Raw genomic sequence first — 19,179 nt, forward strand, 5'->3', positions numbered from 1 at the left:
ACATAACTCAAAATGAGGTGTCAACCTGGTGAAGCTACAACACAGGACTACTTGCATGCCAAACAGCTTAACCAGCATGCGATAGACAGAGCTAAGAGATCCCATAACCAACAGATCAGATCTAAGCTCTGCAGTCCTGCCACATTCAGTCGTGAACGGTGATAGACAATTAAACAACGAACTGGAGGAGGTGGCTCCACAAATATTTCCATCCTCAATGATGGGGGAGCCCAGCACATCAGTGCAAAAGATAAGGCTGAAGCATTTGCAACAATCTTCAGCCAGAAGTGCCAAGTTGATGATCCGTCTTGGCCTCCTCCTGAAGTCCCCAGCATCACAGATGCCAGTCTTCAGCCAATTCGATTCACTCCGCGTAATATCAAGAAACAACTGAAGGCACTGGATACTGCAAAGGCCAAGGACCCTGACAGCATTCCAACAATAGTACTGAAGACCAGTGCTCCAGAACTTACCTCAAACCTAGTCAAGCTGTTCCAGTAAAACACGGGTATCTACCTGGCAATGTGGAAAATTGCCCAGGTATGTGCTGTAGACAAAAAGCAGGACGAGTAAAACCCAGCCAATTACCCCATCAGTCTACTCTCAATGATCAGTAAAGTGATGGAAGGTGTCGTCGATAGTGCTATCAAGCGGCACTTAGAGTCACAGTCATAGAGTTATACAGTACAGAAATAGATCCTTCGGCCCACCGTGTCCGTGCAAGCCATCAAGCACCTGCTTAGCAATAACCTGCTCAATGACGCTCAGTCTGGGTCCGCCATGGCCACTCAGCTCCTGACTTCATTACAGCCTTGGTTCAAACATGGACAAAAGAGCTGAACTCAAGCGGTGAGGTGAGAGTGACTGCCCTTGACATCAAGGCAGCATTTGACCGAGTATGGCATCAAGGAGCCCTAGCAAAACTGAGGTCAATGGGAATCAGGGCGAAAACTCTCTGCTGGTTGGAGTCATACCTAGCGCAAAGGAAGATGGTTGTGGTTGTTGGAGGTCAATCATCTCAACTACAGGACATCAATGCAGGAGTTCCTCAGAATAGTGTCCTAGGCCCAACCTTCTTCAGCTGCTTCATCAATGACCTTCCTTCAATCATAAGGTCAGAAGTGGGGATGTTCGCTGATGATTGCACAATGTTCAGCACCATTTGTGACTCCTCAGATACTGAATCAGTCAGTGTAGAAATGCAGCAAGACCTGAACAGTATCCTGGCTTGCGCTGATAAGTGGCAAGTAACATTCGCGCCACACAAGTGCCAGGCAATGACTATCTCCAACAAGGGAGAGTCTAACCATCTCCCTTTGACATTCAATGGCATTACCATTGCTGAATCCCCCATTCTCAACGTCCTGGGAGTTACCATTGACCTGAAACTGAACTGGAGTAGCCATATAAATACCGTGGATACAAGAGCAGGTCAGAGGCTAGGAATCCTGTGGCGAGTAACTCACCTCCTGACTCCTCAAAGCCTGTCCACCATCTACAAGGCACAAGTCAGGAGTGTGATGGAATACTCTCCACTTGCCTGGATGGGTGCAGCTCCAACAACACTCAAGAGGCTCGACACCATCCAGGACAAAGCAGCCAGCTTGATTGGCACCCCATTTACAAACATTCACTCCCTCCATCACTGTCGCACAGTGGCAGCAGTTTGTACCATCTACAAGATGCACCACAGTATTGCACCAAGGCTCCTTAGACAGTACCTTCCAAACCCGTGACCTCTACCACCTAGAAGGATAAGGGCAGCAAATGGTTGGGAACACCACCACCTGCAAGTTCCCCTCCAAGCCACACATTATCCTGACTTGGAACTATATCGGCATTACTTCACTGTCACTAGGTCAAAATCCTGGAACTCCCTTCCTAACGGCACTATGGGTGTACCTACCCTACATGAACTGCAGCGGTTCAAGAAGGCAGCTCACCACCACCTTCTCAAGGGCAATTAGGGATGGGCAACAATTGCTGGCCTATTCAGTGACACCCACATCCCATGAATGAATAAAAAAAATTATAGACCCTTTTTGTTTTGAAAAATTTGTGCACTAAATTATTACTTACAATTACAGTAAGCATTCCTGGGGAATTGAATTAAACAGAGAGTGCATGAGCTCAGGCGAAGGGTTATCTGAAAGTTATGCTTTCTATGTACTTAGGCAAACACACTCCCAAATGTATCAGCATCAGCACTAGGTCAGTATTGCTTAACTACACTAATGAGCAGAACAAAGATGGAATCTAAGATCATCTCTCCTAATCCTTTCCTCGAAGCTGAATTAGAAGACCAGCTGAAAGATCTCCAAACAAATACTTTCTTTTTAGCACCAGCACTTTACACAGGCTTGTTCAGTATAGCTTCAGCATCAATTGCAACTTGAACTTAAAAGGCGATGAAGTCAGACAGTGGGTCAAATCAAATGTCTCACTTTATCAATTTCTCTTGGCTCACCTCCTCTTGTGGGAGTAGCTGTGGAACTAGGCATCAGAAGACTTAATCTTAGGAAGAAACAACATTTTAGACTAGCTCAGCACTAATTTATAAAGCATCTTTTTATTTGACCTTCCTGGAAATAGACAAAAGTTGAAAGAAATATTGACCAAATCTGGGGTCCATAAAAGGCACCTAGATCACTGATTTTCAGTCAAACTCTTGGTGCAGATCACATATGAACATAAGAAATAGGAGCAGGAGTAGACCATTTGGCTGCTCGAGCCTGCTTTGCTATTCAATACAATCATGGCTGATAGAACATAGAACATACAGCACAGAACAGGCCCTTCGGCCCACAATGTTGTGCCGATCCTTTGTCCTCTGTCAAGGACAATTTAATCTATACCCCATCATTCTCCTTTATCCATATACCTATCCAAAAGCCTTTTGAAAGTCCCTAAAGTTTCTGACTCAACAACTTCCCCGGGCAAGGCATTCCATGCCTCGACCACTCTCTGGGTAAAGAACCTTCCCCTGACATCCCCCTTATATCTCCCACCCTTCACCTTAAATTTATGACCCCTTGTAACGCTTTGCTCCACCCGGGGAAAAAGTTTCTGACTGTCTACCCTATCTATTCCCCTGATCACCTTATAAACCTCTATCATGTCACCCCTCATCCTTCTCCTTTCTAATGAGAAGAGGCCTAGAATGTTCAGCCTTTCCTCGTAAGACTTATTCTCCATTCCAGGCAACATCCTGGTAAATCTCCTCTGCACCCTCTCCAAGGCTTCCACATCCTTCCTAAAATGAGGCGACCAGAACTGCACACAGTACTCCAAATGAGGCCTTACCAAGGTCCTGTACAGCTGCATCATCACCTCACGGCTCTTAAATTCAATCCCTCTGCTAATGAACGCTAACACCCCATATGCCTTCTTCACAGCCCTATCCACTTGAGTTGCAACTTTCAATGATCTATGCACATAGACCCCAAGGTCTCTCTGCTCCTCCACATGCCCAAGAACCCTACCGTTAACCCAGTATTTTGCATTCATGTTTGTCCTTCCAAAATGGACGACCTCACACTTTTCAGGGTTAAACTCCATCTGCCACTTTTCAGCCCAGCACTGCAACCTATCCAAGTCCCTTTGCAGACGACAATAGCCCTCCTCGGTATCCACAACTCCACCAACCTTTGTATCATCTGCAAATTTACTGACCCACCCTTCGACTTCCTCATCCAAGTCGTTAATAAAAATCACAAACAGGATAGGACCCAGAACTGATCCCTGCGGCACGCCACTGGTAACTGGGCTCCAGGCTGAGTATTTACCATCTAAGACCACTCTCTGCCTTCTATCAGTTAGCCAATTCTTAATCCAACTGGCCACATTCCCCACTATCCCATGCCTCCTGACTTTCTCCATAAGTCTACCATGGGGGACCTTATCAAATGCCTTACTAAAATCCATGTACACCACATCCACTGGTTTACCCTCATCCACTTGCTTGGTCACCTGCTCAAAGAATTCAATCAGGCTTGTGAGGCAAGACCTACCCCTCACAAAACCGTGCTGACTGTCCCGAATCAAGCAGTGTCTTTCCAGATGCTCAGAAATCCTATCCCTCAGCACCTTTTCCATCAACTTGCCTACCACCGAAGTAAGACTAACTGGCCTGTAATTCCCAGGGTTGTTCCTATTCCCTTTCTTGAACAGGGGCACAACATTTGCCACCCTCCAATCACCTGGTACCACCCCCGTCAGCAGAGAAGATGAAAAGATCATTGCCAGCGGCTCTGCAATTTCATCCCTTGCTTCCCATAACATCCTTGGATATACCCCGTCAGGCCCGGGAGACTTGTCTATCTTCAAGTTATTCAAAAACCCCAACACATCTTCCCTCCTAACGAGCACTTCCTCGAGCTTACCAGTCTGCTTCCCACCGTCCTCTTCAGTAATACACCCCTTCTCATTCGTAAATACCGAAGAGAAGTACTCATTCAAAACCTCACTTATCTCTTCCGGCTCAACACACAGTCTCCCGCTATTGTCCTTGACCGGACCTATGGTCCCCCTAGTCATCCTCATATTTCTGACATACGCGTAAAAGGCCTTGGGGTTTTCTTTTATCCTACCCGCCAAGCATTTTTCATGCCCTCTCTTAGCTCTCCTAATCCCTTTCTTCAGATCCTTCCTGGCCATCTTGTATCCCTCCAGAGCTATGCCTGTGCCCTTTTTCCTCAACTTTATATACGCATCCTTCTTCTTCCTAACAAGACTCTCAACCTCTCTTGTCAACCACGGTTCCCTCACATGACCATCCCTTCCCTGTCTGACAGGGACATGCTTATCAATGGCCCCTACTATCTGCTCCTTGAAAAAGTTCCACATTTCGACCGTGCCCTTCCCTGCCAGCATATGCTCCCAACTTATGCTCCTCAGTTCCTGCCTGACAGCATCATATCTACCCTTCCCCCAATTGTAAACCTTGCCCTGTTGCACATACCTATCCCTCTCCATTACCACAGTGAATGCTACAGAATTGTGATCACTATCTCCAAAGTGCTCGCCCACCAACAGCTCTATCACTTGCCCTGGTTCATTACCTAGTACCAAATCCAATATTGCCTCCCCTCTGGTCGGGCAGTCTACATACTGAGTCAGAAAAGCTTCCTGGACATACTGCACAAACACTACCCCATCCAAACTATTCGATCTAAAGAGTTGCCAATCAATATTTGGGAAGTTGAAATCCCCCATAATTACTACCCTGTGACTTCTGCTCCTTTCCAAAATCTGTTTCCCAATCTGCTCTTCCACCTCCCTGCTGCTATTGGGGGGCCTATAGAAAACTCCCATCAAGGTGACTGCTCCTTTCCTGTTCCTGACCTCAACCCACAGTGCCTCAGTCGGCAGATCCTCCTCGAAAATTCTTTCAGCAGTTGTTACACTATTTCTAACTAACAATGCCACCCCCCCACCTCTTTTACCACCATTCCTAATCTTATGAAAACATCTATAACCAGGTACCTCCAAAAACCATTCCTCCCCCTCACCTATCCACGTTTCAGTGATGGCCACAACATCGTAGTCCCAAGTGCCCATCCACGCCTTCAGTTCACTCACCTTATTCCTGATGCTTCTTGCGTTGAAGTATACGCACTTTAACCCTTCTCCGTGCCCATCTGTCCTCTGTGACAGTGCTACCTTCCCCAATACCTCACTACACTCTTTGTCTTTCTGAGTGGACCCACTGGTCCCTGGATTACAAGTCCGGTTCCCATCCCCCTCCCAAACTAGTTTAAACCCTCCCGAACAGTACTAGCAAACCTCCCTCCCAGGATATTGGTGCCCCTCTGGTTCAGATGCAGCCCGTCCTGTTTGAACAGGTCCCATCTTCCCCAGAATGCAGTCCAATTATCCAAGAACTGGAAGCCCTCCCTCCTACACCATTCCTGCAGCCACGTGTTCAGCTGTGCTCTCTCCCTATTCCTAGCCTCACTATCACGTGGCGCCGGCAACAAACCAGAGATAACAACTCTGTCCGTCCGAGCTTTCAGCTTCCAGCCTAACTCCCTAAACTCACTTCTAACATCTGTGCCACCCTTCCTTCCTACGTCGTTGGTGCCAATGTGCACCACGACCTCTGGCTGCTCCCCCTCCCCTTTAAGGATCCTGAAGACGCGATCACAAACATCACGGACCCTGGCACCAGGGAGGCAACAAACCATCCGTGCGTCTCGCCTGCGCCCACAGAACCGCCTGTCCGTACTCCTCACCATCGAGTCCCCGATGACTAGTGCTCTCCCATTCTCCCTCCTTCCCTTCTGAGCCACAGTGCAGGACCCCGTGCCAGAGGCCCGGTCACTGCAGCCTGCCCCCGATAGGCCGTCCCCCCCAACAGTATCTAAAACTGTATACTTGTTGTTGAGGGGAACGACCACAGGAGATCCCTGCACTGACCTCTTCCCACCTCTAACTGTTACCCAGCTGCCTTTGATTTGTGGAGTAACGACCTCCGTGTAGCTTCTATCTATCAACCCCTCAGCTTCCCGAATGATCCTCAGTTCATCCAGCTCCAGCTCCAATTCCCTAACACGGTCTGATAGGAGCTGGAGACGGATGCACTTCCAGCAGGTGAAGTCGGCAGGGCCACCGGAGGTTTCCCTCACCTCGAACATTCTGCAGGAGGAGCAATACACTACACTGGCTGCCATTTCTTTTATTCAATTACCCCTTAGTTAAGTACAACTATAGATATTAACAAAAACAGTAAATAGCTTACCTGCTCAGTCCTTTTTGGTTAGAGGAGGAGGGTAAAAAGGGTCTCGGGTTTACTCAGCTCCGCACCTTTAAGGAAAATACCTACCCAGGAGTCCTCGCTGCCGACCAGCTTCCGGTTCCTCCGGCGCCAAAAGAAACTCAAAGACAAGGAAAACAGTAAGTAAAACAGTAAGTACTTACTTTTAAAACACAGCTCCTGATGCCTTCACTCACCCACCGAAGAGTCGCTACCTTCTCCTGCTGCTCCGCTGGGAAATGAGCCTTGCCTCATCTTTTGCCTCAACTCCACTTTCCCTCCTACTCCCCATATCCCGTTCCGAAGAAGGGTCACTGACCCGAAACGTTAACTCTGCTTCTCTTTCCACAGATGCTGCCAGACCTGCTGAGTGAATCCAGCATTTCTTGTTTTTGCCCCATATCCCTTGATTCCTTGAGTTCAAAAATCTATCTATCCTAGCCTTGAATATACTCAATGATGAACCATCCATTCCAAAGATTCACAATCTCTGAGTGAAGAAATTTCTCACCTCAGTCCTAATAATCAACCCTTATCCTGCAACTGTGCCCCATGTTCCAGATTCCCCAGTCAGGAGAAACAATCTCTTAGTGTCTACCCTGTCATGCTCCTTCAGAATCTCTTATGTTTCAATGAGATCACCGCTCATACTTCTAAACTTCAGAGAGCATTGGCTCAATTTACTCAGCTGCTCATCATAAGACAATGCTCTCATCCCTGCTCTTCAAATTTTATTTTACAGATGATATACTGTTCTCATGGACTGTGTACACCAACTAGGGAATGCAATTCAAAATTGATGTGCCTCACAGGGGATTTGAGGTGACAGATTTTTTTCCCCTAAAGGACAATGGCTATGTGGACTAACAGCCAGGCAAAAGCAGTTCATGCTAATGCCATTGATCTAAAAACTGCTGGATAAGCATCTGATTCAGGTCAAGACTAAATCATTGGAGCAGACATAGATATATACTGAGGTCATCAAATATTCCATGGATTACAAAATATTCTGATACTGGAGTGATAATCTTGAACAGCAGCATTCTGGAGTTGATTAGTGGAAAAATAGGAATGGGCAATTCTGCACCCTTACGTCTGGTAATCAGGCACTATTTCTGCAGAGAATTTTTCTCAAGTGATTAAGTAGGTGAGGTAGAGTTCATGATAAGGTCTACAGAAGGAACAGATTTGATAGGCAAAAAAGGACCTTTTTCATTACAGACCTTGTGTTATTCAGCACTTCCGAATCTCAAAGCCAGAACAGTTGCTTCCCTGATCCAAGGGCTGTGTACTAAATAAGGGGTAATTTTTATAACAGTTCACGTACTTCATGGAAGTTTAAATTCTTCGAAATTATGATCAACAGCTATTGTAGAAATCACAGATGTTAATCGTGTGCAAAAAGGATAAAAATGGTTACCTATTTGTTGTCTATTTTGATCTTCAGCAGGGCATAAAGAAGCTGTACCCCTAAAAGCATCCGATTCTGGATCAAAAGGTTCTATCGCCTTGTTTCCAGCATTTAATCTTTCCAATGGTTCTATAGTTGATGCCTTAACATTTTGTTCCTGATGTTGCAAATGACCATTGTCAAGATCATCCCCTGACTTTAAGTACCTGCAAAAAGAGTCATCAAATCTTAGACTCACATCTCCAAATTTAAATACAGAAAAGGAAACAAAGAATTTGCATTTAGAGAAGCACCTATCATGCCCTCAAGATGACCCAAAGGACTTTACAGGCAATATAGCACTTTTGAAATGTAGTCACACTTGTAACATGGAAAATCCAGCAGCCAGTTTTTATGTGCCTCACAAATAACAACGAAATAAATAACCAGTTAATCTGTTTTCAGTGATTTTAGTTATAGTCATAGAGTCGTACAGCATATAAACAGGCCCTTCGGCCCACCGTGTCCATGCCGACCATAATGCCTATCTATAATAATCCCACCTGCCTGCATTAATTCCATATCCCTCTAGGCCTTGCTCATTCAAGTACCTGTCCAGATGCCTCTTAAATGTCGCTACTGTTCCTGCCTTCACCACCTCAGGCAGCGCATTCCAGATACCCACTATTCTTTGTGTGAAAAATTTACCCCTTTGATCCCCTTTAAACCTCCTCCCTCTCAGCTTAAATCTATGCCCTCTAGTTTTAGCCACCCCTACCATGCGAAAGTTGAGTGATAAATATTGCACAGTACGCCACACTCTCAGTACTGCAACAACAACCTGCATTTCTCTCATGCCTTTAACGTAGTGAAATGCCCTAAGCCACTTCAAGGCGTGTCATCAAATAAAATTTGACAATGAGCCACACATGGAGATATTAGGGCAGTTGACCAAAGAATTAATTTTTAAGAAGTATCTTAAGGATGATTAAACTAAATAGTGGGGGCAAGGGATCAAATTTGGGAAGATGTGGTAAATCAAAGAGTAGAGACAAGGCAAGAGAGAAATGTATTAATATGGGAAATGATAAACAGACTGTGACAGGAAGGGACAGAGAGTACAAATCTAAGAGTTAATCAGCAGATAAGGCTACAGATTACAAAAATAATAAAAGGACAAAACTAAAGGCTCTGTATCTGAATGCACATAGCATTCGAAACAAAACAGATGAACTGATAGCGCAAAAAGAAGTAAATAAATACGATCCAAAAGCCATTAGAGAGACATGGCTGCAGGATGACATAGATTGGGACCTGAATATTGAAGGGGTACATGACATTTAGGAAGGGCAGGAAGCTAGGAAAAGGTGGAGGGGGTGGCTCTGTTAATTAATGATTAAGAGAGAGGAATGACCTAGGTTCAGGAAATCAGGATGTAGAAGTGGTTCGGGTCGAGATGAGAAATCATAAAGTCAAGAAGCCACTTGTGGGAGTGGTGTACAAGTCCTGTAACAGTAGCCACACGGTAGGACAGGGTATTAAAGAGGAAATAATGGGTGCTTGTCAGAAAGGTACGGCGAATATCGTGGGGGATTTTAATCTACATATAGGCTGGAAAAATCAGATGGTAGTCTAGATGAGGAGTGCATACAATGTTTTTGGGATAGTTTCTTAGAACAGGAGGTTCTGGAGCCAACCAGAGAGCAGGCTATACTAGACCTGGTATTGTGCAATGAGATAGGATTAGTTAATGATCTCATTGTGAAGGTGCCACTAGGCAGCAGTGATCATAATATGATCAACTTTTACTTTCAGTTTGAGGGATAGAGGAGTGGGTCTAAGACGAGTATTTTAAACTGAAATAAGGACAATTGAGGGTCTGAAAGAAAAGCTAGCTAAAGTGAACTGGCAAATTAGGTTAAGGAATAGGTCAATAGAGATATAGTGGTAGACATTCCAAGGGATATTTCAGAATACACAGAATAGATACATTCGAACGAGAAAGAAAAATTCCCGTGGTTAACTAAAAAAGTTAAAGATAGTATCAAACTTAAAGAAAAAGCATATAATTGTGCAATGATGGGTGGCAGGTCAGGAGATTGGACAAAATATAAAAAAAAGCAAAGAATGACAAAAGATTAATAAGGAGGAAAAAATTACAGTACGAGAGAAAGCTAGCTAGAAATATAAAAACAGATAGCAAGAGTTTCTATAGATATTTTTAAAAAGTTAACACAGTGAGCATCAGTCCTTTAGAAAATGAGTCTGGGGGATTAATAATGGAAAATAAGGAGATGGCAGATGAATTGAACAAGTATTTTGCATCGGTCTTCATTACAGAGGATATAAGTAACATCCCAGAAATAGCTGTAAGTCAGGAATTGGAAGGCGAGGGGAGCTCAAGAAAATAACAATTACCAGGGAAGTGGTACTAAGCAAATTGTTGGAGCTGTGGGCTGACAAGTCCCCGGGTCCTGATGGACTTCATCCTGGGGTCTTAAAAGAAGTGGCCAGTGAAATAGTTGATGCATTGGTTTTAATTTTCCAAAATTGCCTTGATTCTGGGAAGGTTCCATTAGATTCGAGAATAGCCAATATAGCTCCTTAAAAAGGGAGACAGAAAATAGGAAACTACAGGCCTGTTAGCTTAACATCTGTCTTAGGGAAACTGTTAGAAGCTATTATTAAAGACGTTATAGCAGGGCACTTGGAAAAATTCAAGGTAATCAGGCAGAGTCAACGTGGTTTTGTGAAAGGGAAATTATGTTTAACCAATTTATTGGAGTTCTTTGAAGAAGTAACATGTGCTGTGGATAAAGGGGAACCGGTGGATGTACTGTACTTAGATTTCCAGAAGGCATTTGATAGGTGCCACATCAAAATTATTGCGGAAAATAAAAGTTCATGGTGTACGGGTAACGTATTGTTATGTAGCTAACAGGAAACAGACAGTAAGCATAAATGGGTCATTTTCTGGTTGGCAAGATGTAACAACTGGTGGGCCAAAGGGATCAGTGCTGGCCCTCAACTTTTTACAATTTTTGTAAATGACTTGGATGAAGGGACCGAAGGTATGGTTGCTAAATTTGCTGATGACAAAGATAGGTAGGAAAGTAAGTTGTGAAGAGGACATAAGGAGGCAATAAAGGGATATTGATAGGTTGTGAGTGGGTAAAGATCTGGCAAATGGAGTATGTGGGAAAATGTGAAATTGTCCATTTTGGCAGGAAGAATAGAAAAGGAGCATATTGCCTAAATGGTGAGAGATTGCAGAGTTCTGAGATGCAGAGGGATCTGGGTGTCCTAGTGCACGAATCGCAAAAGATTAGTATGCAGGGACAGAAAGTAATTAGGAAAACTAACAGAATGATATCATTTATTGTGGAAGGAATTGAATACAAAAGTAGGGAGGTTATGCTTCAGCTATACAGGGCATTGGTGAGACCACATCTGCAGTACTGTGTACAGTATTGGTCTCTTTATTTGAGGAAGGATATAAATGCATTGGAAGCAGTTCAGAGAAGGTTTACTAGGCTAATACCTGGAATATTGCCTCTACTCATTCTTCTGACCAAAATGAATTGTCACACTTTTCTGCATTAAATTTAATCTGCCACTTGTCCACCCATTCCACCAACCTATCCATGTCCTCCTGAAGTTTATCACTATCCTCCTCACTGTTCACAATACTTTCTAGTTTTGTGTCATCCACAAATTTTGAAATCGTGCCCTGTACATCCAAGTCTAGGTCTTTAATATATATATCAAGAAAAGCAGGAGCCCTAACACCAACTCCTGGGGAACCCCACTAGATACTTTCCTCCAGTCTGAAAAACAACTGTTCACAATTAATTTCTGTTTCTGTCACTCAGCCAATTTCGTATGCATGCTGCGACTGTCCCTTTTATTCCATGGGCTCCAACTGTGCTGACAAGACTGTTACGTGGCACTTTATCAAATGCCATTTGGAAGTCCATGTACACCACATCATTACCCTCATCAACCCTCTTTGTTACCTCAGCAAAAAACTCAAGCAAGTTAGTTAACCAGGATTTGCCTGTGCTGGCTTTCCTTAACTAATTCACATTTGTCCGAGTGAATATTAATTTTGTCCCGAATTATCAATTCTAAAAGCTTTCCCACCACCGAGGTTAAACTGACTGGCCTGTAGTTGCTGGTCTTGTCCTTACACTCTTTTTATCAAGGGTGTAACATTTGCAATTTTCTAGTCCTCTGGCACCACCAGGAGGATTGGAAGATTATGGTCAGTGCCTCCACAATTTCTACCCTTACTTCCCTCAGCATCCTTGGATGCATCTTATCTGGTCCTGGTGACTTATCAACTTTAAGTACAGCTAGCCTATCTAATACCTTCTCTATCAATTTTCACCCCATCCAATTTCAATTTCTCAACTACTTCGTCTTTCACCATGACTTGGGCAGTAACTTCTTCCTTGGTAAAGAAAGATGCAAAGTACTCATTTAGTATCTCAGCCATGCCCCTGCATCCAAGTGCGAGTCCCCTTTTAGGTCCCTAATCCCTAATTTACCATTTATATGCCAATTGAAGACTTTTAGATTCCCTTTTACGTTAGCCACTAGTTTCCCCATACTCGCTCTTTGCTGCTTATTTGTTTTTTCTCTTCTCTCAACCTTCCGTATTCAGCCTGGTTCTCAACTGTGTTATCCACCTGACATCTATCATATGCACCCTTTTTCTGCTTCATCTCACTCTCGTCATCCAGGGAGCTCTGGATCCGTTTTCCCCCCTCGTGGGGATGTACCTTGACTGTTGAATTGCAGTTTTGCCTGCCAATCTTTGATTCCAATTTACTTGGGCCAGATCTGTGCTCACTCTATTGATGTTGCCACCCCCCCCCACCCCCAATTAATTATCTTTACTCTGGATTGTTCTTTGCCCTTTTCCATAGCTAACCTAAACCTCATCATGCTATGGCCAGTCCCCTAAATGAACTGATGCATGCCAAACATTAATCACTGCCAGTTTGTAGCACACAATTTCAAAAACATTCTCTCAGCACACCTGCGCTAAAACAAACCTCCTAAATTGTGTTGGCAGTGTGTCAATCCTTTGTTGGGGCCTCATTGACAAAACTGTTCCTCCCCTTCAATAAGGAGGAAATTGGGGGCAGAGACCAACTACACACCACGCTGCCGGCAACTGCACACGTTCTCCAACACCACCGCCCCCCACCACTGCCCCCAGCCATCAAAAACAGAAAGCTGGTCCCACACAGTATACTGAGATTGACTCCCTCATCTACCCTGCCCCATCCAGAACAAAAGGCCTTGGCTAATGCATGCACTGAAATTGACAGTCCTTGACCTCCTCTCCTGCTCAGCAAAGCGGAAAGCAGCCTCCAACTCCTCCACGTTAGCTTCCTTGCCCTCCCCTTTCAAGCACAAAATATTGGCATGGAGTACAGGGAACGTGCTCCCCATTATCCCGCTTGACGAAACCACTGACCAGAAAGTTAGGGCCCAGTAACAACCTAAATCAGCCCCAACTTATCCCCACCCCCTGTTCCCAGGAGGAAGTAATCATAATCAGAGCATCCTAGTTTGGCTTTTTCAATATCCTTTTCAACATCTTTATTCCACCTTCCTGTATCTCTCCCTACAATTCCCTCCTGCTGCTCTTGTTCCACTCTTATTCCTGATCCTCAATCTCCCTTTCCCCGGTCTCCTCTTGCTTTTCTCTGTCACTTTTATATGCCTTCTCCCCCTTTCCTCCTCCATCTGGATCCAATTATTTTCGCACCTCTGATCCTGCCTGACATCTCATATAGATTGACTAGAATTTAATGAAAAGTTTATGTACAGTTGAAACCTCATAATATAAATGTATATTCTTTCTTTCAATTCTATCTCTATTGTTACGCCAATGTGTTTTGTTGTATGATAACTTTCTTTGGTCATCTGACTGGAGATCTGAATTTATTTTTTTAAAGAAATTTAAAAAGATCATTTAAAACAGGATGACAGCTGGCAGCTTAAGATGATTACCTAGTTTGCTGCACTGTATCCTCCATTGCAAAGGACTGTGAGGAGGGAGACGAAATGTCTGTGCATTTCCCAGCAAGAACCGAGACACAGGAAGATTAAAGGAACTATCTGTTCTTTTCAGCAAGCAGAGAAATACTGCTAACTGCTATGTTGATACTGCTAACTGCTATGTTTGAATCACTGAGTGACTGTCATGTGAGAAGAGACGCATCAAACACCCAGTCGTCTACTTCTTCAAACTAAAAGCTTCAGAACCATTGAATTCAGCTCGAAGCCAGCCAAATCACCAAACTTCACAGACTTTATACCTTTTTATGGCCTCGAACTTAACCAAACTACCTTTCCCCACTCTGTAACCTATTTGTGCGTGTGTAAACCTCTAGTGTGCGTGTCAGAGTGAAAGTTGCCACGTTGTTTATTATTTTATTAGTTTGGTTTAGGTACAATAAAGTTAACCTCTTTCCTTGTTAACTCAAGAAAAACTGTCCGATCGGTTCTTGTTATGATCAAATCAAGTAAGTAATCAAAAACACCTACTGAATTGGCTAGTACATCCACTTTAAGAATTAAACCTGTTGCGGTCAAACAAGGAGGGGGAAAAGAGGGAAGCCCTTCAACCTCTCCTCACTTGTCCTTAACACTGGATAAAAGAATTCACAAAGAGGATGCCATAGGAATGTCAGTTCAAGAGAAAGTAAAAAGGGATTTTTAAAGATTTTATAAATAAATGAAGCAAGGTAAGTAGCTCCCTCTTGCATTTTGTTTTTTTTTTACAAAAACTAGTGTGGAGAATTGATTTGTTCAATACAACTTTTGTTGATTTTGTTAGAAGGATAATTATAATACACACACCAAAACCACTTCAGTGGCAGTCATTATATTAAGCAATCTGTATTCCATTTCTCTTCAGATGCAACTAACTGATCATTAGCCAGAACTCTGAATCTTTAAAAAAAAACAGACCATTCAGGGACCAAATATCAAGTTTCTCGCAGGAGGTGCATGGTGCCAATATGAATATTTAGCATTCAGGCTCTGTGTAAAGGCAAGATGATTCAATGTTGCTACATTTATTGTCCAAGCTACAAATGGGTCTCGGCACAGCTCCTTGCTTAAGGATATGGGATATAATGTACAATTCCTGTTGGAGGTGCACATTAATGCAAGAGTAGGACAGGACTGATCTGGGCATGGCTGTTCTGAAAACTCAGTGCTCACTCAGGTGAGTTACCAGAAATGAGTGCCATATCCTGTACCATATCTTTGCAAAAGTTGCTGCTTCAGGAGAGTGAAAAAAAAGGAAAAATTGGATATGAGGGAAGAATTTAATTCAGTTTGTGCTACTTTAGTTGACCTCAAATAAGGAGTAAGTCAGTGTGCTATAAGTTGCCTCAGCATTTCTGATTTGGGAAGATAAGAATTGCCATTCAGTCATTTTGCTGTGTGTTTTGTGTACGTGCAAGGACAGAATCAAGCTTGACTGTGATGTTTTCCACAGTTGCAAAACCTGTTATAACCATCAAGGCTCACATTTGAAAAACCTGGGGTATAGTGTTGGAGAGCATTTGGCAGCCAAGAAATCATACTTCAGCATGTGTAATTGTCTTCAGAAAAGGTATCAAAAAAGAGGGAAGACAATTCCAATTTTACAATTTTAGTTTAAGTCTCATCACTTTACATTCTGCAGGCTAAAAGAATGGTGTACGGTGTTAAAGAATTTGAATGTAGTCAGTGAGAAACAGCTCAAGATGCAAGTGTTATTACAGTTGTGTGAGCATTTCTATCCAGATAGAGTAAGATAAGATTTTAGCAGAACACATGCAAAAATAAGAAAAGGACATTCCTTCCATCCAATTCATTCCGCTGTATAATTAAAATTGCACTGTGTCAAATTAGCATGATAGATATCCTGAAACATTTATGAAATTAATCCATGATTTAAAAAAAAACTTTGTGCACCTTTAAGTTTCTGATATAAACAGCTACTATTTATACATTATTTCCACATTATAACAGTGACTACACTTCAAAATTACTTCACTGGATGTATAGTGCTTCAGGATGTCCTGAGGTCATGAAAGCTGCTATAAAAATGCAAGTTTTTCTTCTATAAGTAAAATTTCATACCAACTCAGAATAGTTCTATTTATATAATTAAAAATGTCGTGCCTACTGCACATCGCACATTAAATGTTGCATTTTAAATATTAGTGATTACAGAGTAGATAATAAAAATACAAGCTGGAGAAATATAAAGAATATCGAAAAGCTACAAAAAAAGAGATGAGAACGGCTAAAAGGAAGCAACAGAGAAAATTGGAGGAAAAAAAGCAACAAGGCTTTCATAGGCACATTAGGAGTAAGAGACAAGTGTAGGGCCTTTATGAAGAATGCAAGCTTATAATGCAGAATGAGAAAATGGAAAAGATCATGGGCAAGAATTTGCTGTGGCAAGGCATCTAACAGCATCTGCCATTAGTTAGACTTGCCCTTGCAACCTTCAACTCAAAACATTTTTGCCCAAGTGGCAGAAAGTGAGAGTGAATAAAGGCATGGCAAGGGAATATAAGAACATAAGAACTAAGAGCAGGAGTAGGCAATTCAGCCCCTCGAGCCTGCTCCGCCATTCACTACGATCATGGCTGATCTCATCTCGGCCTTAACTCCACTTTCCTGCCCGTTCTCCATAACCCTTCAACCCACTACTAATTAAAAATCTGTCCATCTCCTTAAATTTACTCTATGTCTCAGCATCCAACGAACTCTAGGGTAGGGAATTCTACAGACTCACGACCCTTTCAGAGAAGTTCAGAAGAAGCTCGACACCATCCAGGACAAAGCAGCCCGCTTGATTGGCACCCCATCTACAAACATTCACTCCCTCCACCACTGATGCACAATGGCAGCAGTGTGTACCATCGACAAGATGCACTGCAGCAATGCACCAAGGCTCCTCAGACAGCACCTTCCAAACCCGCGACCTCTACCAACTAGAAGGACAAGGGCAGCAAAGACATGGGAACACCACCACCTGCAAGTTCCCCTCCAAGTCACACCATCCTGACTTGGAACTATATCGCCGTTCCTTCACTGTCGCTGGGTCAAAATCCTGGAACTCCCTTCCTAACAGCACTGTGGGTATACCTACCCCAAATGGACTGCAGCGGTTCAAGAAGGCAGCTCACCACCACTTCTCAAGGGCACTTAGGGATGGGCAATAAATGCTGGCCTGGCCAGTGATGTCCACATCCCATGAATGAATAAAAAAAAAGTAATTTCTCCTCATTGCGGTTTTAAATCTGCTCGCCCTTATCCTAAAACTATGACCTCTCGTTCTAGATTGCCCCACAAGAGGAAACATCCTCTCTATGTCTACTTTGTCAATCCCCTTAATCATCTTATATACCTCAATCAGATCTCCTCTCATTCTTCTAAACTCGAGAGAGTAAAGGGTAAACTGTTCAATCTCTCTTCATAAAGACAAACCCCTCATCTCTGGAATCAATCCAGTGAACCTCCTCTGAACCGCCTCCATTGCAACTACATCCCTCCTCAAGTAAAGGGACCAAAACTGTACGCAATGCTCCAGGTGCAGTCTCACTAATGCCTTGTACAGTTGTAGCAACACTTCCCTACTTTTATACTTTAATTCTTTAGCAATAAATGTCAAAATTCCATTTGCCTTCCTTATTACCTGCTGTACCTGCACACTAGTTTTCTGCGATTCATGCACGAGGACACCCAGATTCCTCTGCACCGAAGCACTCAGAAATTTCTCTCCATTTAGATAATAATTTGCCTTTCTATTCTGACCAAAATGGATAACCTCACGTTTATCCATATTAAACTCCATCTGCCAAATTTTGGCCCATTCACCTAATCTATCCATATCCATTTGTAAATTTCTTATTTCTTTATTGCAACTTACTGTCCCACCTATTTTAGTGTCAGCTGCAAATTTGGCTACAGTACCTTTTATCTCTGCATCCAAGTCATTAATACAGATTGTAAATAGTTGGGGCCCGAGGATTGAACCCTGTGGCACCCCACTAGTTACATCTTGCCAACCAGAAAAAGACCCATTTATCCCGACATTTTGTTTTCTGTTGGTTAGTCAATCCTCTATCCAAGCTAATAAATTGCCCCTAACCCCATGTAATCTTACCTTGTGTATTAACCTTTTGTGCAGTAACTTATCACATGCCTTCTGGAAGTCCAGATACACTACGTTTACAGGATCCCCACTATCCACTTTGCTTGTTACAGCTTCGAAGATCTCTAGCAAATTAGTCAAACACGATTTAACCTTCATAAAACCATGTTGACTCTGATGGATTGCGTTTTGACTTTCTAAATGTCCTGTTATTACTTCCTTAATAATGGATTCTAACCATTTCCCAACGACAGGTGTTAAACTAACTGGTCTATAGTTTACTACTTTCTGCCTCTCCCCTTTTTTGGCATTTTTCCAATGCACTGGAACCTTTCCTGCATCCAGGGAATTTTGGAATATTATAACCAATGGATCCACTATTTCTGCTGCCACTTCCTTTAAGACCCTAGGATGTAGCCCATAAGGCCCTGGGGACTTGTCTGCCTTCAATCCCAACAGTTTGCTCAGTACCTTTTCCCTAGTGATGATGATTGTTCTAAGTTCCTCCCTTCCCATAACCACTGCATTACTTGTTACTATTGGGATGGTACTGGTGTCCTCCACCGTGAAAACTGATGCAAAATACTGAGTTAGTGTCTCTGTGTTCTCCTCTATTAACTTGCCAGTCTCATCCTCCAAGGGACCAACATTCACTTTAGCTACTCTCTTCCCTTTTATATACTTATAGAAGCTTTTGCTATCCGTTTTTATATTTTGCACTAGTTTTCTTTCACAATTTACCTTTGCTCTTTTTATAAATTTTTTAGTAATCCTGTGTTGATCTTTAAAAGTTTCTCAATCTTCCAGCCTGCCACTGGTCTTTGCAATATGGTATGCCTTAGTTTTTGTCTTTAT

The 19,179-nt window shown here is 43.1% G+C and overlaps 1 protein-coding gene across 5 annotated transcripts in view; it reads right to left on the reverse strand.

Annotated features, from left to right (window-relative positions):
- Positions 1–19,179, reverse strand: part of kiaa1328 (KIAA1328 ortholog) — a 356,647-nt gene that overhangs the window by 83,855 nt on the left and 253,613 nt on the right. For 4 of the 5 annotated variants that reach the window (XM_068031551.1, XM_068031569.1, XM_068031559.1 and 1 more), the window contains one exon: positions 8,175–8,371. The exons of the other annotated variant lie outside the window; for it this stretch is intronic. In XM_068031551.1, the coding sequence (XP_067887652.1) occupies positions 8,175–8,371 (197 nt within the window). The remainder of the gene's footprint in view (positions 1–8,174; positions 8,372–19,179) is intronic. 5 annotated transcript variants of the gene reach the window in all.

Source organism: Heterodontus francisci, chromosome 1, assembly GCF_036365525.1.
Source record: "Heterodontus francisci isolate sHetFra1 chromosome 1, sHetFra1.hap1, whole genome shotgun sequence".
NCBI lineage: Eukaryota > Metazoa > Chordata > Chondrichthyes > Heterodontiformes > Heterodontidae > Heterodontus > Heterodontus francisci.